At 35.7% G+C, this 27,967-nt stretch overlaps 3 protein-coding genes across 4 annotated transcripts; 1 reads left to right on the top strand and 2 right to left on the bottom strand.

Moving 5' to 3' along the window:
• Positions 1–65: 65 nt before the first annotated feature.
• Positions 66–14,316, bottom strand: LOC104888258 (histone-lysine N-methyltransferase ATX5). The gene is made up of 23 exons (XM_010673163.4): positions 12,602–14,316; positions 12,439–12,494; positions 12,137–12,350; positions 9,430–9,558; positions 9,179–9,247; positions 9,004–9,072; positions 8,830–8,918; positions 8,618–8,710; positions 7,634–7,769; positions 7,043–7,148; positions 6,821–6,920; positions 6,550–6,674; positions 5,976–6,121; positions 5,247–5,351; positions 4,074–4,138; positions 3,771–3,987; positions 3,130–3,216; positions 2,961–3,017; positions 2,784–2,873; positions 2,104–2,190; positions 1,148–1,222; positions 790–890; positions 66–659 (listed from the first exon to the last, which is right to left on the bottom strand). Exons 1-23 carry the CDS (start codon positions 13,763–13,765, stop codon positions 569–571), a joined length of 3,471 nt encoding a protein of 1,156 aa, XP_010671465.2. The 5' UTR covers positions 13,766–14,316; the 3' UTR covers positions 66–568.
• Positions 14,317–17,359: 3,043 nt separating this feature from the next.
• On the top strand, positions 17,360–18,955 carry LOC125495439 (uncharacterized). Its single transcript, XM_048640063.1, has one exon. It carries the CDS (start codon positions 17,360–17,362, stop codon positions 18,953–18,955), a length of 1,596 nt encoding a protein of 531 aa, XP_048496020.1.
• A 3,024-nt stretch (positions 18,956–21,979) lies between these two features.
• Positions 21,980–26,125, bottom strand: LOC104888257 (zinc finger protein CONSTANS-LIKE 7). Of its 2 annotated transcripts, none has more exons than XM_019248510.3 (4): positions 25,753–26,125; positions 23,214–23,714; positions 22,723–22,824; positions 21,980–22,453 (listed from the first exon to the last, which is right to left on the bottom strand). In XM_019248510.3, the coding sequence occupies exons 1-4, from the start codon at positions 25,858–25,860 to the stop codon at positions 22,361–22,363; spliced, it is 804 nt and encodes a 267-aa protein (XP_019104055.2). In that variant the 5' UTR covers positions 25,861–26,125; the 3' UTR covers positions 21,980–22,360. The 2 variants fall into 2 exon arrangements, with proteins under 2 accessions (XP_019104055.2, XP_010671464.2); XM_010673162.4 differs by having other exon boundaries at positions 22,723–22,869; positions 25,753–26,121.
• Between the last annotated feature and the right edge of the window lie 1,842 nt (positions 26,126–27,967).

The following is a 27,967-nucleotide window of genomic DNA, read 5'->3' as shown; positions in this document are numbered from 1 at the left end:
TCAAAACGTGGAGCTTTTTCTTGGAAGAAAATTGAAGCAAGAAAAGGTTAAATTGAATCTGCATATGAGCTCAAAATAATAATGTTCATTTTTAGTATCCTTGAGCAAAAAAAAATTTACAATCAAAATCAGCACAAAACTACATGAATAGATTATCATGTGATCATCGTCTTTATCAAAGATCGCACGCACGTATACGAAGAAACGCTCAACTGTAAAGAAGACCTGAAGTTTCTGGAGGCAGATATTACATGTAAAACTATTGCAAAAGGAGGAAAAACAACAAAATTAAGATAATGAATGTGTGTTAACCATATACATCAAGACTAACTACCTACCTACCTAATAAACACTCTACATATACTTTGTTTTTGTTTCCTTTCTTTTTTTGGGGGGGGGTGGGTCTTATTGAAACAAAGAAGAGGGCGAAACGAGGAACAAATTTGTACAGATTTTGTAAAGAGGCCAAAAAGGGGTTGTTACCAATTGGTTAAGCCTGGAATCCAGGTGAAGAAGACGAGCAGGTTAGAATTCCTCCTTGAGGAGAAACAATGTGTATGCTATTTGCCTAATTCATGAACTTTCTACAGTTTGGAGCTTTACATAAACAGGGCACCTTGAACTCATCAGGCTCGTCCGGATCAAACAAGTAATCGTACCTGCCAGATGAACATTAAAGATCATATTAAAGCGAAACCTGAAATACTCACGTGCACATGCAAGAGAGAGACAAGGGAAGGGAAGGGAAGGGAAGGGAGGGAGAGAGAGACAAGGGAGGGAGAGAGATACGTTAGCTCATCACCAGCAGGGACAGTAGTTTTGGCAATCAGAACAATTCGGCTCTCATCGTCACCAACACTCATGATTCTTGCATAGCAGTTCGGCATGCACTGCATAATAGATGAGATGTTCAATAGGAAGAAAGAAAAATTAAACTATGAGTAAAACTAATGCAACTCGTTCTCCAGTTTCTTTATATTCATTCTTTTAAAGGGACCTCCCCAGATTCATGGAATTTAGAATCAATAGACATCATTCTTAAAAAGCAGTGAAATTTGATAACTAGATCAATAATGGAACTATAGAAAAAGGTAAGAGAGTTGCTGAGGTATATACAAGATATGTCGGAAAATTTAAAATAACTTACTGAGTGATTGATTAGGCGAGCAATGTTTCCCTTGTCTGTAGCATCCACTACTACTTCTTCACTGATTTTAAACAGCTGCAACAAAAAAAAATTGACATATATAATCTTCAGTGTTCTGGCAGTCAACAGAATTCATGTTTCCTTCATGGTCACTGATCACATTTCCCATATATTCCGGTACATTAGAATCGAGTTTAAAGCCAAATGTGAACGTGTAAACACCACGCAGGAAAGAAGGGGTAAATTTGAAGAATCTACATTTAGACTTTCACATGAAACTAAAGGAAGCCGTAAATTCCATTAACGAAAAAAAAAACTCTTGATGGCTAACAAGTTAGCCTTTTGAGAACCATTAATTTAACTAAAATTGTCTAAAATATAGGTACTATAGATTGATGTAATGGTGCAGGTGAGGGGAAAAACAAGAACAGTTTTCCATTTCTTTTTGAATATCCTTTTTTAAGAAGTGGTAAACAGATATCGTAGTGCACAAGACCTCAAATTTGCACTACTTCCAGGAATCACATATCTGTAAATTTACAGCTGTGATTGCAAAGTTGTTTTCATAATAATTGGAAACATTAACTACAAACTACGAACAGTTTTATACTTCCTCTGTTTCTTAATAGATACATCATATTGACTTTTTACACCATATGGAAATCTACTTTGACTATATTTAATTACTATTGTGTAAAGATAAACGTCATTATCTTAATTGTTGTTGGGTTAATCTTAATGTATATTTTCAGAATATTATTTATTTTATAATTTTTAATAATACATAATCAAAGATATTGATTGTCAAATTTGTGCATCGGCAAGTGTGTCCAGTTAATATGATGCATCAATTAAGAAACAAAGGAAGTATAACTTATATTTAGGTTATATATAATTTAATTGTCTAATAGCGACTCAGGTTTGGTGCACAAAATATTCAAGCAGTATTAACTCACATAGCAGTCTTTTCCTTCTATCCGATAACGAGCTTCTCTCAGATCTGCAATACTGCGCCTCACTTGCTCTCCACGATATTCAAGAACCTGAAAACAGCATGTCAGACTATTTTCTTCGGGATGAACAACCACATAATATATTGATCCAGAGAAAAATGCATATTTTTCTACATAAAAACCATGTAACAGAAGCGCACATGCTTCATAAAAACAGCAACTATACAATATGGGAGATGTTACTACCCTAACTCATCCTCCCATACCAACTCATACATAATGCACTACCAATTGATCTTCTCCTTAGAATTTATACTGGCTTCCTTTAAAGAGATTCATGTGAAGACTGAAAAGTTAGTTTAAATATAAGAAATTATTTTAAGTGTCATATTTTAATGTATTTGTCTTCATAAAGCAGATGAAGAGGCATATATCACGACAATTTAAGCTGGCTCCTGAAACTATATGAAGTTGCACAGATGGCCACAATTAAAAACAGTCCAATTTCTGTCGCCTAAGGTGTAAGGATCATCCAAGGTCTTGCAGTCAAGCAACAAACACAAAAAGTGAGTTTTTAAGGACACTGAAATTGATATTAACAAAGTCAACATGTAGAATTTAAACCAGCTTTGAAGAAATTATTATATACGCACATTAAAAAATAATAAATAAGAACCACTGACCATCTCTCCTTCCTGAATGTCACGACGAGAAAAGAGACCCCATCCATGTATTCCAGATCTACCAAAGCAAACTCGATCATTTTCTGTTCGCTGCAGCCAGAAAATATCTTAGGCTTCAGAAAATCGAAATTTTAATAAATAGAACCAGTAGCTATTGATTGATAATGAGAATTTCACCTGCAAATGGTATAGCCGCTCTCTAAAAGTTGAAAATGTTTTAGGCTCCTCCACTTCCTGTAGAAGAACAAATGAAAATTCTATTTACCTCTGTCTTGTCTAAGATACATTCAAAAGTAATGGAGGACAATCAAACATCAATGACATATTGAAGAAAATTAATGCTTACTCGATATGCATTCAACCGTTCCATTTCTCGCAAAGAATGAAGACAAGGCCATCTAACTTTATGTGCAACAGCTTCTTTTTCTGTCCTCTGGTGACCAGAAAAACACAGCATAAAAAACCTATAAGCTTTCTGCAATGAAATCGCATATAAACTAGAAACAAGATATAGTCTTATAAACAAGAAAGATAACACAAGAACCAAATGATGAACATCAACTTGTCTTCTTTCTCTTAAATTAATATATATAGAGCTATAACAACCAATCTTACAAAACAATGCAAAGCATCCTATAAATCTACAAGGCTCCAAGTGCAAGATCAATGCACGGGAAGCAATCGAGACATCACACTAAAAAAGGCAACACAGGTGAACTGAAAATAATTATAAAGACCTAAGCGGACACACAAGTCTTTTATTATATAAGATCAAATCAAGCAAGGGAAGGATGAACCAAGAATAACCAGTTAGTAGGAAACAAGTTATCAGGTCAAGAATTATATAAAGAAGGCTACTTGTAACAAGTAAAAACTGCAAAACATCATGTCAAAGATAACATTCTCAATAGGCTCGAGGAAAATTTACATATATGTGCTTAAAAAGTAATCGACAACAGAGTGTGATATAACACAGCTCACGCCTACCTTATAGTTCTTGTTTTTGGGTCGCTGGTATATCCGGCACCTCGCTGCGGAGTCTGGATCAGCTTCACTGACCTCTTGTACTGGAGCCTCTCCGGATTCTGATCTTGTAGATGAAATTAACCTTGAACCAGTCCGTTTTTTATTCTGAAGTAAATTTTTTGCGGAGAAAACCCCTGATGGGGTCTGTACAATAAGAACGGTGTCTGGATTAGGAGCCCTGCATCAATAAATAAGAATTAGTCCACAAGGCAACATCATTATCATACTTCCCCTTCATTTCCATTCATATTTTTGTTCAAATACCTGTGGTAAGCACAATAAGAAACCATCTTGGTGATCTGTTTCCCACTCTTTTCTAAGCAATGCAACTGCCATGGAGGATATCAGTAGATTCCAAACGTCAGCATACAAGAATTAGATAACACTCATGCAAATAAGCCCTTTTGCACTTGAGAACAAATATCATTAACTTCTACTACTCCGTTCCTTTTTAATCTACAAACTTTCCTTTTCGGGCCGTTCCTTATTAATAGTTACAGTGTTACTTTATCTATATAAGGTAGAATGCCCAGTCATTATTCCCCACTTTTGTCCCCTATGTAGTCGCTCATCAAATAAATTAACCCACTTAAAACTCCCCATCTACCCCATTTTTCTCTCTCCTCTATTTTTTTATTTACTTTTTGTACTTCTTATTCCCCACTTTCCATAATTCCTTTCTCTCCTACTTTTTTTACTTTTTCCTTGCTTCTAGTGAAAAGCAAACCATGTAGTAGATTAAATAGGAACGGAGGTAGTATATAAGTATCTGCAAAGACTGCAATGGCAGTGCCAAAAAATGTTAACAATAATTATCAATATACCACTTACCACTTTTTAGATTTTTCAACTAGGAAAAAATAGTCCAATGGAAATAATAGAAATTGGAGGGCTGTGTCTCACTAAATGCACCCCTAATGGCTACAACTGAATCCATATCCTGCCTCAATCATCTAGCGCCAATAAAGATATTTATACCAGTATACAAACATATACTTTCTCCTCTTTCCAATAGATGTTACAATTTCCTAAATCGGACATGTCGCAATACTTGTTACTTACTACTTTTGGAAACTTAATCGCACTTAAAAGTTAAAAGTACAAGACCAAAAGTTAAAGCTTCACTCATCAAAGTCCCCTTCGTTCTCTCTCTACGTTTTGTTATACAATTTGACTTCCCTCTACGTATCACTAATAAGAAAAGGGAAGAAGTATATATATATATATATACACACACATATACATATATCCCGACTGATTGTTGAATTCTCAGTTATAATGCCATTCATCTCCAAACCAAAATCACAAGCAACCGCAAATTTTAGCTTAGTCTAGGTTCAGGATCAATTAACCAGGTAAAACTAGACACAACCTAAAAAGGAAACTTCAAACAAAGGTAAGTAGCAACGAGAATCCATAGAAAAAGAAATCCAGTACCTCCATGCGGTAGCCAGCTCTTGATGCGCACATCGCATGGTAATAAGTCGAACACTTACAACACTGAGTACAGGCACCATGTATCTGCTTACAAATTATACACACCTGAAGCACCCAGAAGGAGAAAGGTGTTCAAATGTTATGGGTCATGTATATGTTACTGAAAGCAATACTGTAGTTCTAAAAGCTCATATATAAGTCTCAAGATCTAATGACAGTAAAAAAAAAATACACCATAGACAGCTGAAAATAGTAATTCTTTGCAGAAAGTAACGAATAACATTTTAGTTTCTGGTATTAACACGCTATTAGCATAAACACTTCCTGGACTGGCATCTCCTGATCTCCATGTAAGCACCCAACTGCCGCGGAAGACATAAAATAGAGTAACTGCAATCAGCTCCTAATATGCTTCCTAAGATTGAATGACTTTGACAACAAAAACCAACCTCTTTCCTATTTTGTTTCTCTTGGAATGGGCAGAAGACTCTGATAACAGACAATAAAATTGTAAAAGTAATTCTAAGCATGTTTACATGACATGATACTTATATGAGCGATCCATATTTCATAATTTAACATACTGAATTTTTCTGACTTCCATTAGTGACACAGGCTATACAATGCTTAAAAAACAGAAGAGGGCAAAGTCACTTGAAATTATAGATAGCATCAATATAGCGGAAGCATATATTAAGCATGCATTTAAATTATAAGTTCGTAAAATACCTTTACAAATGCACTTGACGGAATGCTCAAAATTCCCATAGCAGGTTCCATCTGTTCATCACTGGCAAAGGAAACTTCAGGCCTAAACCAGGCGCAAGTTACATGGACCCACAATGTGCCAATATCAGTTGCCTTCAATGCACCTCCTGTGATAGAGAAAATGTCATCCCGTGAGCTTCAGTCCAAAAGGTAAGTACAAGACCAGAAACCGAACTGATCCTCGGATCCAGAACAATTCTTCACTAAAAGAGGGAGCAAAAACGAGGTGGAAGGGAATGTAAACAAGTTCAATATATGAGCTGACATGCTGGAGATCAAGTGAAACAACCATCTCCCAACAGAAAGAAAAAGAAGAGGAAAAATAAAAAAGGGTTTTAACCAGTTCAGAAACATCAACAATCATTAAAGATCAATCCTGATCACATAAATCCACAATCACCAATGCCTAAATCAGATTCTAGATTCCGATACAACAAACAGTGAAGAAAGTGGAAGAGATCTTATCATAGACAATCATCGCCTTCCAATAAGGTTCAGAGAAAACAAAGGAGTTGCTATCTCAATAATAACGTACCTTTTACAGGACAAAGGCAACACTCGCGTTCAATATCTGGTGTTTCACAAGCTCTGCATACCCACGAAGTTAGATCTCGTACATCTCTAGCTCCATAGCATTCTTGATGGACAGCGATTTGACATCTAAAAGAGAGATTTCAAATTATTGTAAGGTCATGAACTTGAATGGGTTTCATCCATCATCCAGAAGGCTAAAATGTCAATATGGCAGTAATAGACATTGGAGTGCAGTGTACAAATCAATCAAGAAAACAAGTACAACAAAGTACCTGTTGCAGATAATGATTTTGTTGTAATCCCAATCTTCAACCCACCTGCAAACAGCACATCTTTCGGTTGTCCATTTAGCATAAACAGGCTCATATTTTTCTGTAAATGCAACAAAAATGCAGTGAGACTATTTCCTCCATAGATCAAAATAGATACTATCCGTCCATACATAATTACCTGATACTTTTCAAACTACCCTATCAGTGTCAAATGTCAATTACCTTGCAAGAAAGAAAGCAGTTTCTGCCTTCGAACTTTCAGCGAAGGTTTTTTAGGAGGCTTAGAAGAAGCAGCAGCTTGTGCATGATATTCTGCCATCTGCAACATCTGAAGAAACAGAAGGAGAAAGTATTGATTAATCACTAAAAAACTGAATAATTATATTTACCAGGAAACTATGCTTCTTAAACTATACCAAAAATATTAATAAATAAAAGTTGCTCATCTAGACCACAAAGAAACAGAAAGAATCGCTGACTTATCAACCAGGTGCACTAATAAGTCATCCTTACTCCAATACATAAACATTGTAGAGGTGTAGTCTTAGCCAAGGGTAAACTACAGGCTGCTGGAAAAAGACACATTGATGTATCTGAACTTGTTAAGTGATATCCATACATTCAGCCAAGTGACAGAAACCCTAGAAATGAGCTTCCATGCCATCAGTGTGTGTGTGTGTGTGCGTGTAAGTGACAATAAAAAGACTGGTTCACACATTTGTTATCAGTACAGGCAAATGCACACTTTAGCTGCATTCCGTGTCATATCGGTAAAATAAAAAAAATTTGCAGATCAAGTGGTGAAGTACACACCCACTGCTCCAGAGTCAGCATAGATCCTTTGACCCTAATACTCATCTTCCAGTTCTTCACTTTGGAACCCGTATGCCTTTCCCACTCGCTAAGTTGCTGCTTCGATGTCCCACAATATCCGCATTTGCATACAACTCTGAAACAAAGTTGGAAGTATGGACATCACTAAAAGTTCTGTCAGGAATAAATTTCATGTAGTCTGAAGTTTAACTATGCATGTAACAGGAGCAGGAGATTTAACTAAGCCAAGTACACTCTAGATAACAGTAAATCTTCCCTCCGTCAGATATAACAAATCCCATGTTCTATTTCAGGATGCACCAAATAATCTTCACTTTCTAAGTTTAAAGTTTTCTCTCTCCATCACAATTCACATCAACTACTAATACATGGAAGATATTAATTACAAAAATTTAAACAACAATTTTAGAAAAAGAAAAAAAAGGATAGCATAACTCAAGAATAGAGAGTCAAGTTAGAGTTGCAGTCAGAGGTAGGAAGGTCCAATTTGAATCCGATTGCTGACAGGGTCTGAGTTGAATTCTGCAACAACTGGTCCGAATTTGACCAGTTGCCATCCCGAAGTTAGGGCCATTTGCCACTATCACAACTATATGGATTTAAGATGCTAATTAGGTCATAGCTAGGATTCCCATCAAGAAGCAACTAAGCATACCCCCATTATCACCCCGAATTTAGAATGCAAGCAAAGCACAGAAAAGGATCAAAAAATCGTTGACCATGCCCTACTACAAACCCATCAAGAGAATCATAATATGTTGGAGACAACATCATTATGCCTGAGAGATCTTTCATGGGTTTTAGGGTATGTAACTGTAAAGGCTAGTGGATAATCATAATAATATTTTTGACATAAAATCCAACAAAATGAAAAAATGGTTAAGATATTGGCCAAGATGATTTCTAGGGACCTAGAACACCTGTACAAAATGCATGCATCCATGCCAGAAGAAGGATACTCACAAATGGAGGCTAGGAAAATATATGCCTTCCATGCCTGAGCAAACAACATTAACCTTATCCGGCAGCTTGACCTGATCATTATTTCTATAATACCTGTGTGGAAAGAAAAGAACACCTATCATCAGACTCCTTTGTCAAAGAAAGAGTGAGGGATAGAGAGACAAGAAGTTTTGTTGGAAAAATTCACACAAATACACATATAAGAAGCTTACTTGACTCTAGGCTGATTTTCTGAATCTGACAATTCAAAGTTGAACTTCACTTTGCAATCAGGGCAGTAGTAGTCGGTGGCCCCAAGATCCTGGCATCATCACAAAGAAAACATTAGAACAGTTCCTGCTTTCCGTTAACTTCAAACCCATTGTATCTCAACAAGGAAAGGAAACCTTGAAAAGGTTGCTTGAAATTCTGTCACATTCTGCATGCACCCAAACTTTACAACCATCGCACCTCACCTGTGTTAACACCAAGCAAAAGCATATAAACTTGATAGCAAAAGAAATCTGTAAAAAGCTAAAACGAGAAGAAAGCATACGCTTGGTCAAGTGTAGGCAGTCTTACCCATTTACCACTGTCTGAGTGACTTCCAATCTTTTTGCAAATACCACAGTACTGTTTCAATCTCAGCGACTGGGGAAAAGAAAGCAGAAAATAAGTCCATCTAAAGAGAAAAGTGTATACAAGAAAGTAAGTCCGCCTGGTCATAAACACATAGTCACACTAAGATAGTGTGCTTATTTAGATGAAGTGGAAGCTTGAGTGAAAAAAAATATAACAGCGTTGAAGACAGAAATTTTGCATTTTCTACCAACCTTGGCACAAGTCGCACAATAAAAATGACCTTCAGAGCCTGAAGCCTTTCCTGTCTTCTTCATCTTGAGTGGAAGGCCAGCACCACATCCTGCACATGATGGTGTGTCTTTTGCTTTCTTATAGCCATTCTGCAGCATTAAAAAAAAATTTAAGCACAAAAGGGTCAAAAATGGTTAGGTTCAAACTTATGAGACCAATATGGCTCAGCCTCTAAAGCACAGGTCTTTAAAAGTTCAGCACGAAACTAGATAAGCTCACTCAGAAAAGAAAATGAGTAAATTCCACCAACAATACTCAGATAGCAACAAGAAATGCTTATGACTCATGAAAAGCAAGCTCCTAGTTGATGCTTTCTTTCATTTACCTATTCTAGTCAGCGGCCATACAGAAACTGAGGAATCTATTCTTGCAAGGTGAGCACTATGCTCTCCATAAATATCAATCTTTGCAAGATAAGCAAAGCGAAGAAAAAAGTCAAGATCATAGCTAATGTTTAAGTTCATGGGTACACGTATTATAGCTATAACCATCTACACTGTTGTTCTATTTACTCGGACCAAGGTCATAGCATTCTGATTAGTGCCAATTGGGCACACTCCTGGCTTTGGGACTTGGGGGGCAAAAGGCAAGTCTTGAGGTGAAGAGGAGCAGCATCAGCATATATGGCAATGCCCGTTCGATGTTCACAGAAGCAGCAAAAGTCAGCCCCAACTAGTGCAGTTAGAGGCCATAAAGTAGTACAGTACATATACCTATGCAAGTGTATACCTGCACCGGGATATGTACATGCATATACCTATGCAGGTATAAACATGCAGTGCTACTGTCATAGATGTTTACTTTGCAGAGATAGTGTCAGTCTATTCGGAGAGGTAAGCACGAAAGTCCGCGTGTGGGTACTAGCATACTGCATAACTTGTCTGACTTTTCTAAAAGTCTCTATGTCCACAAATATAGACTCCCTTGTTTCACCTGATAATGCTAGTGATAAAGAATTGTTTCATCTTCTTCCAACATCTCTTCTCCTCATATACTACCTCCGTTCCAATTTATTGACAACACTAGGATTTTCACGCTTCCCAATGCACAACTTTAACCATTGATATCTTTTATTATCTATAAGTAAAAAAAACTCTAAAAGCTAGTATTTTAAAACTATACATCGAGACAAATCTAACAAGATTCCGCGTGAATATGTTTAAAGTCCATTTGTTGCAAGTAATTCAGAACAGAGGAGGTATTATGGTACAAATAAGACTCTCCTTGGCCAGTAAGTTTATCACTCTGCTTGACAAAAGGAATTTCCAAAAGGGTTTTCTCCTCAATAATGCCTGTGCGAAGGCATGCCAAAAAGGGAGCACTTTTCTTATGTTAGGAAGATCAATTCAATTCCTTATTGAGTTGTTTGGTTTTATCTAGCCAAAAGAAAGGGAAACCAGTAAACTAAGGTACTCTCCTCCTCTCTAACAAAACACTGATTTCTTCTCTGCGCCCAATCCTCGATCATCACTACCACCCTTCGCTGCCAAGAGAATCGCTGTCACTGTCCACATCCACTTTCAATAGTACCACCCTTCTCATTTGTGCCATTATATACTGGTTGGCTGGTTAAAATAAGACGGATCTATAGTGGTTAAATTTGATCATGGAAACTAAGTTTAAATGCTCAAATTCAACCAACTGTTAATTTCATAAGACCATAACCATGGAATTAATTTATTGTTAATTGATCACTAAGATTTTTCCCCTTCTATTCCAACTCCATTGATCAAATAATGCTCTATCCTCAAATGGTCTTAGTGTAGCAAAGCTGTGGAGGGTGGTTAAGGTGATGGAGGGGGTTGCTTAGAGAGCTGCCCATGATGGGTTGCGTGGATATGGTTTCTAGGGAGAGTGGGGACTGGGCAGTGGGCTATACTTTGCGCGAAGGCTAGATGGTGGGCAGTCATCTGGCTGATTAAGGGTATCTTCTACCAAATCATGGGGTATGGTATGGATTATGCGGCAAGCGTGGTCAGGTTGTCGACCATGGTGGGGAGAGCAAAAAAGTGACAGTGGCCTTAGTTTGGGATTGGTGTTCACTGTCAATGACGGCGGTCAGCGTATCAGTGTAGCTCCAAACTATAGGTTGTCGGCGCTCGTGGTGAATGGCTGACAACCTGAGGATATTTATTCATAAAGTGATAGTAAATTTGTGTCTATACTGTTGGTGGTAGTTTAGAGGAGTTTGAAGAGAATCAAAAACCAGCCATGCGAGATATTCTACTATATATAATGGAGAACTGGAATCCAAATTTTGCAGACCAAATTCACAGAGGCAATCAAGGTCCTTGGTTCTCTTTCCATTTCTTGTTTCCCCCTAACCAAATGGCCCTAAATACGCTAGCGAGAGTGCCTACGATAGCACAAGCCTTTAAATGAAGAGAGAAATTTGCAACATAAGTCTACATATATGAAGTACAAAAGAAAATAAAAATAAAAAACTGACGGTACAAAATCCAGGCTTCGATCCCGAGGGAAACCATCTAAATTGTCCCAACCTAATGATTTAAAAAATGAAAGGATACCAAACAATGCTCAGTAGTATAAATTCCTTCCAACATACAATCCCTGGATGACTTGCAACTTCCAGGTTGCTCAGACAATACCAAGCAACCGTAAACAAAAATCATAAATTTAGTAAGCCAACAACAGATATAGACTGGCCTGGTTGTGATGGTGCAATTCCTGGTACTGGTTTGAACCAGTGGCCTCCTGTGCCCCTCTGGAAATGGAATCAAAGCAAGAAGCTCTTCCAGCTGCCATATCTATCTCCTGCATTAATGTTTCCAGAAATCCATTTTCTGCCAGAAAAGCCTCCTCTAGCGCCTTGTGAAAGTTGCTTGGCTCACAACCATTCTGCCAGGCTTGCTCCTGGAACCTGAATCCATCAAAAGTACACCTAGTACCAGCAAACATGCAAATTCAAAATCCTAAGCTTTACAAAATAGAAGCTAAGGAGCTTGTACCTGTCCACATTATCCGCAAATGAATAAATCCTTTCACGCTTTACCCAAGCATAGTCCTGCTCACCATTGTAGTTTATTAAAATTTCCAAACTGTAAATGCATCTAACACTACTATCAACATCATTAATGAAAAGCAACAACAAACATAATGATTCATTCTTACCCTTTGCTTTCCATTCTTCGAGTACCCAAAATACATCACACAGACTGCTCTAGGAACACGGAATTCCAAAACCCGTCGTGGAGCTTGTGACGCAGGATCAATAACTATTGCTGGCCATGCCGGATCATTCTTTCCCGATTTTACCCACACTATATCACCCGGAACATATTCATCCATACCCATTTCACCATTCTCCCATCCGTGATGCTGCATCAACCTCCCATTATTACCACGCAAACCAGCAGCCGTTTTCCCATATTCCACCCAATGCCCTCGATCACGCGATGAGGTTAAAGTGCTACGGGAACTAGAATACCGCCTTACCTCATGATTCATTGGCCTCCCACCTCTCCACCCACATTCTTCCTCATCATCCTCATCATCAAAACCATTACCATAACCAAGCTCCTCAGTAGACGTTGACACCCCACAATTTTGATCATCCCATTTATGTCCATTCCCCCTATATTTACCCCAACTAACCTTACCCTTCTGTGCTTTCAGACCAAATCTCTCATTCTTGGTTACACTAACATAATCATCATCATCATCGTCTTCATCATTATCATTATCATTACCATCATCATCATAATCATCATCATCACATTCTCTATAACTAGCAGCATTATTATTCTTACTACTCTTTTCCTTCTTCCAATCATCAAGAATTGAATCATTAAATCTAGAAGGAAGTACCTGAGCTCGTCCCCTCGACGTCCTCACCAATGGCGGTCTCCGGCTCTCCTTTGCCACCTCCGAAACATGCCGAGTTTTCACCTTACTCATTCTCTCTCTCCTCCCATCCTCCACCACCTCCTCCTCGTCCTCCTCCCCGTCCTCTTCCTCAGCAGGGGAGCACGAAACCTCAGTGCACCACGACGCAGCAAATTCCCGGAAATCAGCATTGTTATTATTATTCGACGAAAAAAACCGATGAAATCCACTAAATGGAATAACACCTGCAGCAACTTCACCCAGAAGACTCAATGGAAAATAATTACTACTACCATTACCATTATTATTGCTGATATTGTTGTTGTTGTTGTAGTTGTTGTGCTTTCTCTTCTTCCTAATGTTATCTTCTTCCTCGGTGTTCGATGATTGAATAACACGACACCGTTTTAGGGTAGGCATTGTCGATTTCAAACTTCGTTTGATAATCATCTCAACTTCAACCCAAATTTCGAATCCAAAATTTACCCAATCTTCGAATTCGAAATCACACTGAAAACCCTAATTAACAAACCCTAACATATCAAATCTCGAATTTTTTTTTTCAAAACTTATCAGATGCAACAGAGAAAGAAACACCATACAACAAATTCTTCAATCCCAGAAAAATCCCCAGAAATATAACGAATGTAAATTCAATTTCTTCGATTTCCGAGAATTTCAAAACCCAGAATTTTGACAAAGAAATTAGGCGGGAAATTTGGGGATAATTTTCACACAAAGTTGAATCAAACAAAAGCAGAGAAAAGATAAAGAAGAAGAGACAGAAAAAATAAAGGGATCTAATTTTTATTTCAATTTTTTCGTTTAGTAGAAAATTAAAGTTCCTAAAACCAAAAAAAAGAAAAAATGTTCTTCAGTTCTAGAGAGAGAAAGAATGAAGATTGACTACTGAGAAGAGAGAGAAAGTAGAGAGAGAAAGCGAAAAGAGGAGAGAGAAAGAAATGGGTCGGCGTTATCCTCCGTGAAAACCAAAAAAAAGTATAAAACTTTCGCGTTTACGGCAAATTTTTGGTTAAAAACATAATCTCTCTGTTTTTCAAAAAAAAAAAAAAATCATTTTTTTTTGTTTTCTCAAATTGAAATGTTTTTGGGTTTATTTTAGTTCTTCTGCAACTTACTAAATTACAACAATGGAGTCAGTAATAATCTCAACTTAATTAACTTTTGTTCCATCAATTTTGCAACAATCTTACTGATAATAATGTGTATCAGTGTATATGTAAGTAATGTAACACTTATGATTAGTTAGTTATTCTTAAATTTTTATGTTGGATTTTCTAATGTAATTAGTTAAAAATGTAAGTAAAAACTAATGTTTGATGTTCTAAAGTTTGCTGTTTTCATGGCTGCCATGAAAGAATGAAAGTTTTACAGGAATACAACTTTATATTATAAGAATGCTTTAGTGTATTTTTTTTGTTGTTGTCTCTTTTACTTTGGTTCGTTTGCAAATCTTTGGTAAAGTTGTGTTTTTTGTTTTGTTCCAACAAAGTTGGAACTGAAATTCATGGTCTGAAGTCTGAAATAATGTGTCACACTTTCGTATGATAAGTTTGTTTGGTCTGAAATTAATGGGTGTAAAAGTATTGAGTTGAATTAATGACAGTTTTAACTTTTAACACATGAGTGTAATTGTGTAAACTTTAATTTGGGATTGAAGATTTTGGTTTTATGACATGGGGAAAAAACCAGGTTTTCGTTACGTTTTTGTTATGGTACAGTTTCTTCAACTCCAGAAAAGAAAATGGCAATTTCATGATGGTTTGTTTATATAGTTTTGGGTCAAAAGTACTAAGACTATTTTTGTAAGAGTAATTCGATACTTCTAGATTGCTAGACTTCAAGTTGGTATAAATTGGATACATATGGTGATATCACAATTTGTATGTGTTTTTACAATCTTACTCGTGTGGACCCGATTTACGTTAACATTAGCGTGTACTGGTCAAAACAACGTATCATTACTGAACAATCCACTATATCATGTGGAAACCCACTGTATTATGCGGAAACTCACTATATCATTCAGACCCACACTATATCATACAGAAACTCACTATATAATTCAAAAACACACATTATATCATATATAAACTCACATTATCATTTAGATACACACTATATCATACTTAAACTCGCATTATCATTTAGACACACATTTTATCATACAGAAACTCATTATATCACTCAGATACACTATATGAAAAAACTCACTATATCATTCAAACACACACTATATCAAGCAAAAGCTCACTATATCATTCATACACTCGTTATATTATGGAAAAACTAAATATTGCCATATGTTATAACATGTGTCGTGATATATACTACACGACTTAGATCTTCTTGTATGTTAAAACATTTTAATTAATTCCTCTATTATATTGCATATAATTTCACATTATGTTTTCCGTTAATATAATGTACTATATTGCACATAAGTTCACTATATCTCTGTAGAACACACTATATGAAGTTAATATATATCTTACCAATCCGGTGCACACTAAATTAGTGTGTACCTGGTCCATTTGAGTTTCTTTAGTGTTTTTATAGGCGAAGCTTCATCGAACTCTTCGAAGTAGAATCATCTTAACTATTTATGATGGGGTAAATTACTGATCTGTTTTTTAAATATTATTAATAAATGCATCATATTGATTGGACATATTTGTCAATACATAATTTTGGCTATTGATATATTTAATTATGAATTATCCATGTAGCGATTGTAGTTCATACAACGTCCTTATCAATGACGGGTTAGGAGTTTCCTTCAAGTGCATGGTCTCATAATATTTTATTTTTCCTTACAGTGTGTTTGACATGAGGGATAAAGTTAACAATATAAGAGGGTGGTTATAGATCTTTATATTATAAGGGAAGAGGGGGAACAATGGTGTCCCCCTCTGAAATCACATTTTTATCCCTGTTAGATAAATTATTTTTTAAGAAAAAAGTTCAAACAACATTCCTAAACAACTCAAAGTCAGCACAATCAATGCAAATCAACAAAAGAGTGACAAAATTATTTTAAAAAAGGAAATTTTCAAACAATTCAAAGTCATCACGATCAACATAAAATTGACAAAATAATTTAAATAAGGAAATTTACCGTAAATTTAAAATGACACTGGAAAATATACATATGATTATACATTGATTAGAAAAGTCTGTAAAACAAAATTAAAAGTGTGTTATTGAAATACATTATCAATAATAATGTAGTATGTAAAAACTTGACGATGATTTATAATTTATAAACTTATATATTTTTCATCAATAAAATAATACTCTTTATCTAAAGGAACATTATTATCGAACCATCACATAGTTTCAACTCCACTGTATAAAATACAACAAAAGTTTAGTGATATATGATTTCTAATTGCTTTATGCATTATACGTGTTTCATTGATTACAAATTATTTACTCATAAAATAGCATAATCAATAAGAACTGGCGTTATTGAAATGCTATAGGCAAATACCCGAGGAAAGAAAAAAATTTAAAGAGTTTCAAGGGAAAGAATAACAAACAAGTCTTTACACTTGATAAAGATGTAACAGTTATATGCATTTGATAAATTCTTTATTGCACAAGATAGTGTTTATGTACAAATAGTGCTTTTTTTTTACGGGAAAACACACACAATTTAATAATTTATAGAAATCAGATTAGAGTTTACAAAAAGTATCACCTCACAAGGCACTTCTTCGATCCACACTCGCATTTCACTATACCCCTTGATAAGATGAGCAAGTTTATGCAATGCAACCTTAGATCCCTCCCTACATACAAACATGATTAAAAGAAAGAGAAATACAACAACTCCCTAACCACAAAATATAAGACACAATGCACCCAAAACTATTATTCTCCTTCAAACCTTTTTTTGAGGTGTGTAACAACTGACAAGCTTGAGACTATCACTCTCAAGTATAAGGTTTCGAAGACCATCATATTCGACTACATAATCAAGCTCCTCACATCTCTCACTTATTATTTGTTGATGATGCCATGTTTTTCTTCAAAGTTTCTAATAATTCGTGCCACGCGGTCTCTGGTGTTATAAATCGCTTCTGCAATGTCTCGGGTCAAATTGTGAACCTTCAGAAATCATTTGTCAAATTTAGCCCGAATATTTTTACAGAGAAACAACAGGAATTCAAACATATGCTAAGCATGCCTTCAACGTCAAATCTGGGGGTTTATCTCGGTGTTCCTGTTGATATTCAGAGTTCGAAAGTGCAACACTTCACTCCAGTTTTGGACAAAGTGACGAAAGCAATTAGCAGTTGGAATCATTTGACAATATCTCAACCTGCGAAGCTCCTTATTATCAATACTACTCTTTTAGGGAAAATACTGCACTACCTCTCGGTTTTCAAGATACCCGCAACAGTTTGTAACAAACTTGATAGTCTTATGGCTATGTTCTTCTGGAAAGACGGATACGGGAAAGGGATTCACTGGAAAAAAAGAAGTGTTTTACATCGCCCAAAAAAATTGGGAGGTCTTGGTCTGCGAAGTACTACCATTCTCAACGACACTCTCTTAATGAAAAAGGCGTGGCGTATAAAACAACATCCTCAGATCCTGCTATCTAAAATCTTCCCCTATTCTAGGTTGTCTCATCATCCACAGAGACTTGGTAAACGACATCTCTCATGGGGACATAAGGGACTGTTAAATGCCGAAGCTTTACTACAACAACGTTATTATTGGAAGGTAGGGAATGGGTGCGATATTGGGGTGATTGCTCATAAATGGATACCGGGTCATACTCCACTATTCCGTGATTCTATAAATCTTCGAGAAGTTCGTGACCTTAGGGTGGCGCAATTAATTCTTCCAAACAACCAAGGATGGAAGAACCGTAAGATCTCATCTTTGTTCGAACCTTCTACAGCGAGATACATTAAAAGCATTGAACTTCTTTTTTCGACAACTGAGCGAGATTACCGATATTGGCCGCCTACTAAATCAGGAGAGTATTCAGTCAAATCTGGGTATGACTTACTCTTGCACAAGCAACATGATATGTGTAGCATGACATCTACCATTGATCTAGCGTTATTTCGCGATCTTTGGGGATTGCGCATCATGCCTAAATGGAAACTCTTTATATGGAAGCTATGGCATAATGGCATAGCTACCACTTCCAATTTAACACAGAGGGGTGTCAACAATTCTACGGATTCCCCTATTTGTCTTAACGACCATGAGGATGTACACCATCTGTTTCGTGCTTGCCCGTTGGCTTTGGAAGCGTGGGAACAAAGTGGCTTACGTGGCGACCCACAAGGCTCGTTTCATTTAGGTTTCAGCAATTGGCTTAGCGATTGGATTGTACACTATGTAAAAGAGGATGGGGCTCGGGACTCCAACTCCAACCTTGCAAAGTTCATTGGGGTTCTCTGGACAATTTGGGTATTGCGAAATGGACAAGTCTTTCGCAACAACCGACCAACTTCAACGTCAATTGCGGTCCAATTACAAGCGAGTGCGCAACAACATTTACTTTTCTTGCAGTCTGGCCGTGACCCGACTAGAAATCCATTGGACCCACACAACCACCAGGTTTTGAGATGGTCAACTAGGGCAGCAAGGTAGTAGCACGAGATCAATTATAATCCTCATTGCTGCCACATATTCTAAAGCACAATACAAGGGTGGCCTCTCTTGGGTTTCAGAATCAAGTGGTACTGGGGTGCAAGATCAACAAGGTGTATTATGTTGCGAGCAGTCTCACATTTTTCTCGAATCAACAGCCTGTCTCAGAGCACTAGCGTGGGCTCAAGCTCAGGGTAATATGTATGTGCAAATCTATACAGCGTCCAGACACCTAGTCCGCCTACTGCAATCATCTACCCTACAAGACTTGCTCGTGAGATGGACGTTAACTTGCATTAGAGAAATTGGTAGCCAGTTAACATCGTGTCAAATCATGAGAGCGACGAATGAAAGAGTTACCAAGGCAAGACTGCTAGCTACGTGGTGTTGCCAACATCGTATGAATTTTTAGCACTTTAAGTTTCTAGGTTTCTTTGTTTTTTCACGTTGTAAGGTTTTTCTTTGTTGTTTGTCTTCGTATTGTAAGTTATTCAGATGTCAAAAAAAAAAAAAGAAGACCATCATATTTATTCAAGTAGAAACCATATTGCACAAAAGAATATTAAATGCATCTAACTATTAGATCCTTATCATTTCTCATCCTCTTTCCCTTATCTTATCCCTCAAAACAAACTCCCCGTTACGTTGCTACTTTTAAGAAGAACTAGTTATTAGGCCCCGGCTATGCCTCGGGTAAGAAAAAAATAATATAATACTTTATGATAGTAGCATTAAGTACAACTTAGCCTAGTGGTTAAGACTTTAATATAATTACTTGAGGTCTCATGATCAAACCCTATACTATATGATTTCTAAAAAAATTATTGTACATGGATTACAGAATTAAAACTCCCTAGAAAAAGCACCAAGTGACACAGTTTCTTATTTATGCACGCCTTTGAATATATTTGTATAGATAGATACAATGATATAATTTGTTACAAGACCGATTTGCTTGTTTTAATTAGGTCGAAGACTACAATATAAAACTGAACTTGAATTCTGCAATAGACAAACTTTAATAATTGTCAAGCTTGTGTAATGTCAAGTTTGTCCAATATTTCATTCTTTACTTTCCATTTTTGTTAGAACTTTGATCTTTACCTTCTCTATTTTCATTTTGCTCCCACGATACTGAAAAAATACTTTCTTTGTTTGATTGAGGTAGACCTAAGTCATGCATAGATGTAAGAAGAAATATAATGGATAACATTAATTAAAAAGCAAACAACATTAAAAACAACATTTGACCCATCATTTTGTCATAATCCCTAAAATAATAACAGTTCTCCCGTTTTCCCTTAAAGTTTCATATATTAATATCACTAATTTCAATACCAAACAATTTCTTTCTATAGATTGGGAAAAAAATGATAGGCTCCACATCTTCACCTCGCACGCATCTATGGGTTGTCATCACGTGTTACTTGACTTACTTCTGTTATGACGAATGCGATAAAACTATAAGAAATTAAAGAACAATCAACACAAGAATTAACATGGTTTACTAACAATGTCTTTGCTACGTCCACAAACAGAGAGAAACATCTTGTTATCTTCAGGAGAAAGGAGATTACAATAGATAGAGGTATAAGTTAATTACACGGTGTATATAGTACCCTTCGAATTAAGCTAAACATAATAGGCGTAAATCAAACCAAAACGAAAACGATATACAAATTACAAATACCGAAAAGTTTCAGGACATTGCCCGCCCTCCATATCCCATCAGGGCTTTCAAACGAGACCCCGTACTTGGTTACTCCTAACGGCCTAACGCCAAGTTATTCAAAACATATTTCAACAACTTCCACATTAATTTCTTGAGGTTGGCAACCTTCCACAATATGTAGCATAGTAGCAGGCCCAAATAGAAGAGCGAGATAAAGTGGCGGGTGCTTACCCAAAGCTCTGAATGCTCTTAGAGCATCGAAAATGGTTAGTTCTTGTCAACTCAACACTTGTGGATGACATCTATTAGCTTATTAGAGATATCAGATCATCCAAATTCATCATGTATAACACAAAACAAATAGTGTGGAAGATTTTTCTTTTTTAATTATGTCATTGGTTATTCTGTTTTAAATCTCAGTGATTTATACATACTTGAATTTCTTGTTTCACTTGACTCGCTAAGATTTCCCCTTGAGAAAATGGTCTCCTAATTCCTTCTTTTGTACAAAAGAAGAGTTTCAAATGGCTTCTTTGAGAAGTCGTGCATCATAATTTTATGTGACATGCCACACTTAAAATGATAGTGCAATATTAGGAAGTGCCATTATTCATAACCTCGTACGTCTTTGTCAAGAACTGTGTATGGCCATCAGATATATACATCAACAATACTCTCATTACAACTTCAATAATTTTTGTCATCAAGTTCATATATGCATTATTAATTTATAGTTTAACGCTTATGCTTATTAGTAGCTCATGTCGCATCATCAACAAAAAGGTATAGCATGACGCAAAACGAACATATTAATTTTATAATTTTCTAAAAACGTCTGTGTCTTATAAAGAGTAACTGAGGCCTTTGTACTTTCCGCTTTGTCTTTGACATATCAGTCACCAATAATTGTGGAGAAACAAACACCCAAGTGACCCACTTAAGTTGTCTCAAGCAAATGTAAACTTTGTCTGCTCTCATTTGTATACTATGTCCTGCTTGAGGTTCCTATCCTGCTGAGGGTTTCAAGCTAAGATTCCATATTATTATCTCTGTTGACTTATTCATTCCAATTAGACATGCTCCTGTCAAATCTCTATCTTAGCAAGTAAGCCTCAAATTTTAATGCCATATGTGAGCATGTCAACATGATGAGCCTATTGTGGTTGCATAATCATGTCTTCGCTTCAATCCCTGTAAAAAAAGGCTAAATGGAGAACTTGTTTATCCGTAAAAAACGGAAATCACTCAGGGTCCTACAACAAGTGGATTTACCTATATGCCCTATCCTCGTAGGTTCGGTCTAGATCATACTCCAAATAGCCGGACTGTACTAAGAAATAATCAACACCAGCAACAAAAATGAAACAGTGCATAAGGGGTACAGTAACAGCAGACATTATCATTTTCACTACATACATACTGATGGTAACAGTTACTAGCATCTTCAAACTTTACCTCATTCCCTATGTACAACTCTAAACTAAACCAGCTAATGATGCTAAATCTAGACAGGAATTTATTACAACAAATAAGCTTAGCTAGCGCATTCCTTTGCTTTAGGCGTTAGTGGCCTTAACACTTATTAGGCACAGCCTGATATATATGGTTGTGGATCATATACTCTCCATAGATGCTTTGCCCTTAAACCACTACCATTTTTTAAGTCCGTTATTTTCCAAAATCTATCTATGTTCTTCCCTACATTTGCTTGTTCGGATCTTCTGTTGCTTTACTCATTGCTTCTTGCAACTATCAGTGTCTTCAGTCTTTGCAAATCTTCCACGGATCCTTGGCTGACTGTCAGCTAGAGCTTTCCTGCAGGCATACTGAAGCAGATGTACCATGTAAGACAAGTTCCGAGACATCCTTATAGGTAGGAAGTAAATCTTAAGCTTAAAAAAACTTGTAAGGGAAACTGGTAAAGAAATTGTTTCAGTTTAAACAAGGGTCTTGGGTTCAAGTTCTCAGATATCAGAATTCAGAAGTCATTGGTAGAGCTTTACCCCCCTTCCCCTCCAACCTCCCAAATCGAGACTGTCCCAGCTGGTAAACAAATGACGGACACATAAGTTTGGACAGTGTTCACAAAAGTTACCTTGATTTTCCGGCCAAAGTTCCTCCTTGATTTCTTGTTTCTGTATCTGGAGAGCTTCTGCAAGCGTTCTTCCGAAGGGCAATTGCCAATTTGTAGCGGCCGCTGGAGAGGAGAATGCATGAGACTTATATTACCACTAGCGAGAGTCTGTCATAAAAACCGAGAATCAATGACATAGCCCCATCCTGTGAAAATGGTGAGAAACATCTAAAGATTTCTCAGTTCTAAGGGTCTGAATTTCTAATGCTCATTGCTCAATCAATAATATGATTCATCACAACAAGTCATCTAGCAGAATTTTCCTTCACTACCTCAGCCAAGTTAACATATGCAACCATGCGAGTTACTTAGAAAGGACTAATCAGAAGAGGAAATTATGAGAGATATAAATCTCGTACACATAGGATTCAAAGGATTGCTCAACTAAGTACATCATGAGGATTATAGGGAAAGCAAAATAAATGAATGCTCAGTAGACTTGTCAAGCTAACCTTTATGTCTCCTTCACTGAATGCCCTCCTCATCCCATACGCAGCTCCAAAATCCATTTCAGGAAAATCTAAGAAATTTGGCCTCATTGTGGCGCTACTTACCCATTCCATTGAGTTTAAGGATCCTGAGCTACCACATTTTGAAAATGGCAAATCAGGAAGTGATTTGTTTTCTTCAGTCTGAACCTCATTTGTCATCATAAGAGGAACTTTGATGTCTAGAACATCACAAACAGATGTTTCTACTGATGTTTTCTCAAATAATTCATTCTCGCATCCATCAAAAACATCACACAAAAGCTGCTCATTTTGCAGTGATTCCATGTCAGCAACTTCGAGACCTGAAGTTGGCATGCCATTGTCTACACAAGTTATCATCGCAATAGTCATGGGATCGAGGCTCCCAATTGGTTCTTCAATTATGGGCTCCGGTGCTTTGAAGAGGTCGCCTTCACCTCCCAAGTCATAGTCTGAGATGGTAGAGGTTGTGATGATGCTGTCCTGAAATATGTAAAAAGTAGAAAATTAAGTAATTATAACATTACAGTCACGAGTTGACAACATCTTTAATAACAATTTTTTTCTTTTCTTTTGTTCTTGTGTTAACAAAAGCACATAACACATAATCCCCGTAATCTTTTTCACTCGACACCATTATAATGACATACAGTATGCTAAAAATGTCCAATTTGGTTAGAAACATTCAGTGTATATTACGTGGACTTGAAACAATAAACACACACAAAAAAAAGTTCAACTGAGGAAATGCAGCTTTCTTACTATTAGAAACATGGAAATGGAGAAACTAAAACATCAAATGGATAAAATTTCTTACAAATCTATAGCTCGTTTGGTGCTATCAACCTAAAATGTAAGTAAAGAGAATATTAGAGATTTCTCAGATAGAAAAGTCCAGTTTGCTACCCTAAAAGTCCATGAGCGAGAAAAACTTGTCATTCAAAGAAAAGGTAACAGGATATGCGCCTTCCATTAGAGTTTTGATACATCTTAGTTTAACTATACTTATATTTTTATTTCAGATGATCTCAAGAATACAGTATGACAGTCTTCACATAACTAGTGTGATAGTAGATATGTCCTCGATACAATACTTCCAGGCCGTTAAGTCAGTATATTCAGTACTACATAAGCTAAGTTTTGATCAGTTGTAGCAAGATGGCTGCGAATATAATTTTACCATCTAAAGCAGGTCGGTTGAGCTAAATCTACAAGTCACCACCAAATATAACCAATACTTAAATCCTATTTCAACACAATATGAGGTAATTAGCAAAAGATACTTGACCTTATTGGATATTGAAGGCCATTACTACAAAAGGCAAGGCCATTATACTTGTATTATCCAATACTGTCTATATAACACATCAGAAGTACATCTATGGTTCAGCTTAAAGATATTTTTAAAGAAAGCGAAGAATCAGTTAAGCTATTCAGTCAATTACATAAACTGCAAAAAGAAATTCATACTTTGCCAAAACACAATCTCCTACAAACCAAACTTTAAAACATTAGCTTCCACTTTGTCCAATTTTCCTCATTTTACCAATTCACATCTATCAGAAGTTACAAGGAGAATCAACCTGATTCAACTAGGTTTAGACCCAAAAATGCAATAAAATTACAAACCCACAACACAAATGAAGAATGATGCTTTACCCAAAAAACCAAACTTCTTTTTACACAAGTACAAAAATCAATTTCAAACTTTACAAAAAGAAACCTCTTTGCTAAAACCACTTTTCCCAAATTTAGCTAGCTCACAAAACTAGAACCCATATAAACATTAAAGAAATCTCCCACTTATCTCCTTCAAAGTTTTCTTTGGAAAGTCCTATTGAGTATTGACTCTTGTCTTTGTTTTAGTGGGATGTAAAAGCAACTCTGAACAAAACCCTTTAATGGAAAAGAGAATAAAGCACACGCTGGCTGTGACTATGAATTCACTAACTACTCTTATAATTTTTGTACTGTAATTTGAAACCTCCATTAATTCCAAATTTAACATAATATTTGGAGCTATCAAATCAAATATATCAACCTTATTTACAAATAATCAAAAACATCTAATCACAACCCATGCATCAATCAATTGACATGAACTATCCCAACAAAATATCTTCAACCACCAAAATTTCCTTAATCAAGTTCAACCACAGCTTAATCATTGTTAGCAGACTAATGAATGTGGGTCATATACAAAAAAAAATCAAAGGGTGACTTAAAGGAAGAGAAGTTGAAGTTGCCCATTAAAGCATTTACCATTAAACCCACAAAAAAATTCAATCTTGTAATAATTAAATAACAAATTTAAGTACTCCAAAAAAAAAAAAAAAAACCCCACATACCCATTTAAGCAAACCTAAAAAAGACCCACATACCCATTTCACCATTACATCCCAAAAACCCAAAAAGATAACAAAAATCAAAACTTTGATAAGTTTTTTGACAAATAGAAAAGGGATTACTTTAACAAGATTAAAAAGATGAAATTTTTAAAGAAAAATAGAGAGAAATATACCAGTGATGAAGTGGGTTCTTGAGAGTAACAACAAAGCTCCTCTAATGGCTGAACTTCTTGACAGAAATTCTGGAAATATGGATACAGTAAACCAGTTTCTGCATACATTTTTGGTGTTTCTCTAAAGTTTTGAACCTAGAAATGAGAGTTTTGGTGAGAAAAGAGTTGAAAGAAAGACAGAAAAATGAGTAAAAAGAGTGGCAGGGGTAGCAATAAACACTATAACAGCAGACTAAAAACTAAAGAGAGAATCTGAAATGGGATGGTTCCTTGTTATAGGGGAGGTGGGCTGAGTGTGGGGGGTAGAAATTAAAATAGAAGAAGAGAGAGAATTTATACAACTAAATTACTGTCACAAATTGTAAGTGGGTTGCAATAAATTATAGGAGAAAAACTAAGACATTTTGCTTTCAATAATGAACAGTACACAATAAGGACAAAGGCATAAAAAGACAATAATATCATCAATATTGTGCACTGTCAAACATGTCCCCCACCTTAATTATTTATTTATGTATGTATAAAATGTCTTTCTTTATATTAGTAATTCTTTTTGGTATTTGCTACTCTCTCATTTTATCATTTTGATTTGATTATTCTTACCTCAGCCACCCCAGTGTTTTGGAATTTCTCTTCTCTTTTTGTAGTTGATGTTTTTTTTTTGTTTGGTTTGTTTATGAATGATTAAGCCCCACAACTAGGGTGAGGTGCTCTATTGTAGGAAAAAACAAATATCAATATGTCTTGGCCTAGTGATTAAGATTGAGGTGCTGTGAACAATAGGTCATAGGTTCAAATCCCCCCTCCCCTTCTTTGTACTTTGTACTGCCTTCGTGGCTCATATGGATAAAAAAAAAAAGAAGTAATGCCTCCATTTCTTTTTAATCTACGCATTTTTTTTAATTTATATACAGTTGCTTTTTCTATTTTTGGTAACATATGATATCTACTTTCTCCTCTTTTCCCACCCATGTCATTTACTTTTTAATATTTAACCTACTCTTTTGTTTCTCTCTCACACTTTTTAGTTTATCTCTCATACTTTTGTACTTCTTCCTCGGTGCTCTTCAAAGTGAAGTGAGTAAATTAAAATGAAACAGAGGAAGTAAAAATTATTTAGGAGTGATGGCATTAGGGCTTGATAATTGATATACCTATTTTTTTTATAAAAAAAAAATCCACTTTTTTTAATTATTGTAAAAAGTAACAAATAGTTTCTACTTGGGGAATGTTTTTAACTAATTATTGGAGTCTATTGAATCCTAATCAATAGTACTAAGAAGAAGTATTTGGTAACTGGCTTTTGGTGCTTTTTTCATTGTCTTTTATAATATATTATCATTGGCTTTTAGCTTTTTCATGTGGTTAGATAGTTAGAAAAAGTATTTGGTAAATGACTTTTAAGCCACTTTTTAAATTGGTTTTACTAGCTTTTTAAGTTGGCTTTTGCCTTAATTTTGCATTAAACAGCCAATACGAACAATTGACTATACTAAATACTTACTTATTAAGCAGTCAATAATCCATCAAAACTAGTCAAGTAAAATTGTCAGCAGCTAACCATCAACCGCCAATGTCAAATGCTCTATATTTCTACACAAAGATAAAATACATTTTCTCTTGTTTGCCTTAAGTTGTTTTGGTTTTTCCAACTAATTAATTGAAACATATGCCAAACGCTATTTTTCCTAAAACATACTTCCTCTTATGTAAATAATTGCAATATATCCATCATTGACACATTTTTAAAGAAACACATGTGAAAAGAGAAAGATAAATATACTATACCAAATAAAGAAATATTACAATTAATATAAAAAATCTAAATAAGATAAACATTGCAATTAAAAAGAACGGAAAAATTAATACTCCTATATACTACCTCCGTTTCTTTTTAATTGTTACACTTAAACTTTTCACGCATGCCGATGTACTATTTTGAGCCTTTATATCTCTAATTTTGTATTTGTAAAAAAAATAAAAACTACATATTAATAAAATACATACTAATACGAATCTAACAAGATCCCACATGACTATGTTTTTATTCACGTATAAATCACAAACGAGGGTCAAAGTGCAGAATAGTGTAAAATGTCAAAGTGTAACAACTAAAAAGAAACGGAGGTAGTACTATATGTTGATGCAACTTGCCCTTATATTTGGGGTACCTCCAATTGTTAAATATAGAGGGAATAGATGTTGTATTATTGTG

Source organism: Beta vulgaris, chromosome 3, assembly GCF_026745355.1.
Source record: "Beta vulgaris subsp. vulgaris cultivar EL10 chromosome 3, EL10.2, whole genome shotgun sequence".
Lineage (NCBI taxonomy): Eukaryota > Viridiplantae > Streptophyta > Magnoliopsida > Caryophyllales > Amaranthaceae > Beta > Beta vulgaris.
Note: the sequence above shows the minus strand (reverse complement) of the source record. Positions and strands in the feature narration are given on the sequence as shown.

What these genes read in the sequence shown, in the direction of transcription:
- LOC104888257 (XM_010673162.4), bottom strand. Translation starts at nt 25,860, where the DNA reads ATGTATGCAGAAACTGGTTTACTGTATCCATATTTCCAGAATTTCTGT. An exon ending in TCAGTGAAGGAGACATAAAG is followed by an intron (nt 22,870 to 23,213) that starts GTTAGCTTGACA and finishes TTTTTATGACAG; the next exon opens with ACTCTCGCTAGTGGTAATAT. An exon ending in ACTTTGGCCGGAAAATCAAG is followed by an intron (nt 22,454 to 22,722) that starts GTAACTTTTGTG and finishes CATCTGCTTCAG; the next exon opens with TATGCCTGCAGGAAAGCTCT.
- LOC125495439 (XM_048640063.1), top strand. Translation starts at nt 17,360, where the DNA reads ATGTTTTTCTTCAAAGTTTCTAATAATTCGTGCCACGCGGTCTCTGGT.
- LOC104888258 (XM_010673163.4), bottom strand. Translation starts at nt 13,765, where the DNA reads ATGATTATCAAACGAAGTTTGAAATCGACAATGCCTACCCTAAAACGG. An exon ending in ATTGTGCGACTTGTGCCAAG is followed by an intron (nt 9,248 to 9,429) that starts GTTGGTAGAAAA and finishes TCTTTTCCCCAG; the next exon opens with TCGCTGAGATTGAAACAGTA. An exon ending in ACATTCAGGAAGGAGAGATG is followed by an intron (nt 2,191 to 2,783) that starts GTCAGTGGTTCT and finishes TGCTGTTTTCAG; the next exon opens with GTTCTTGAATATCGTGGAGA.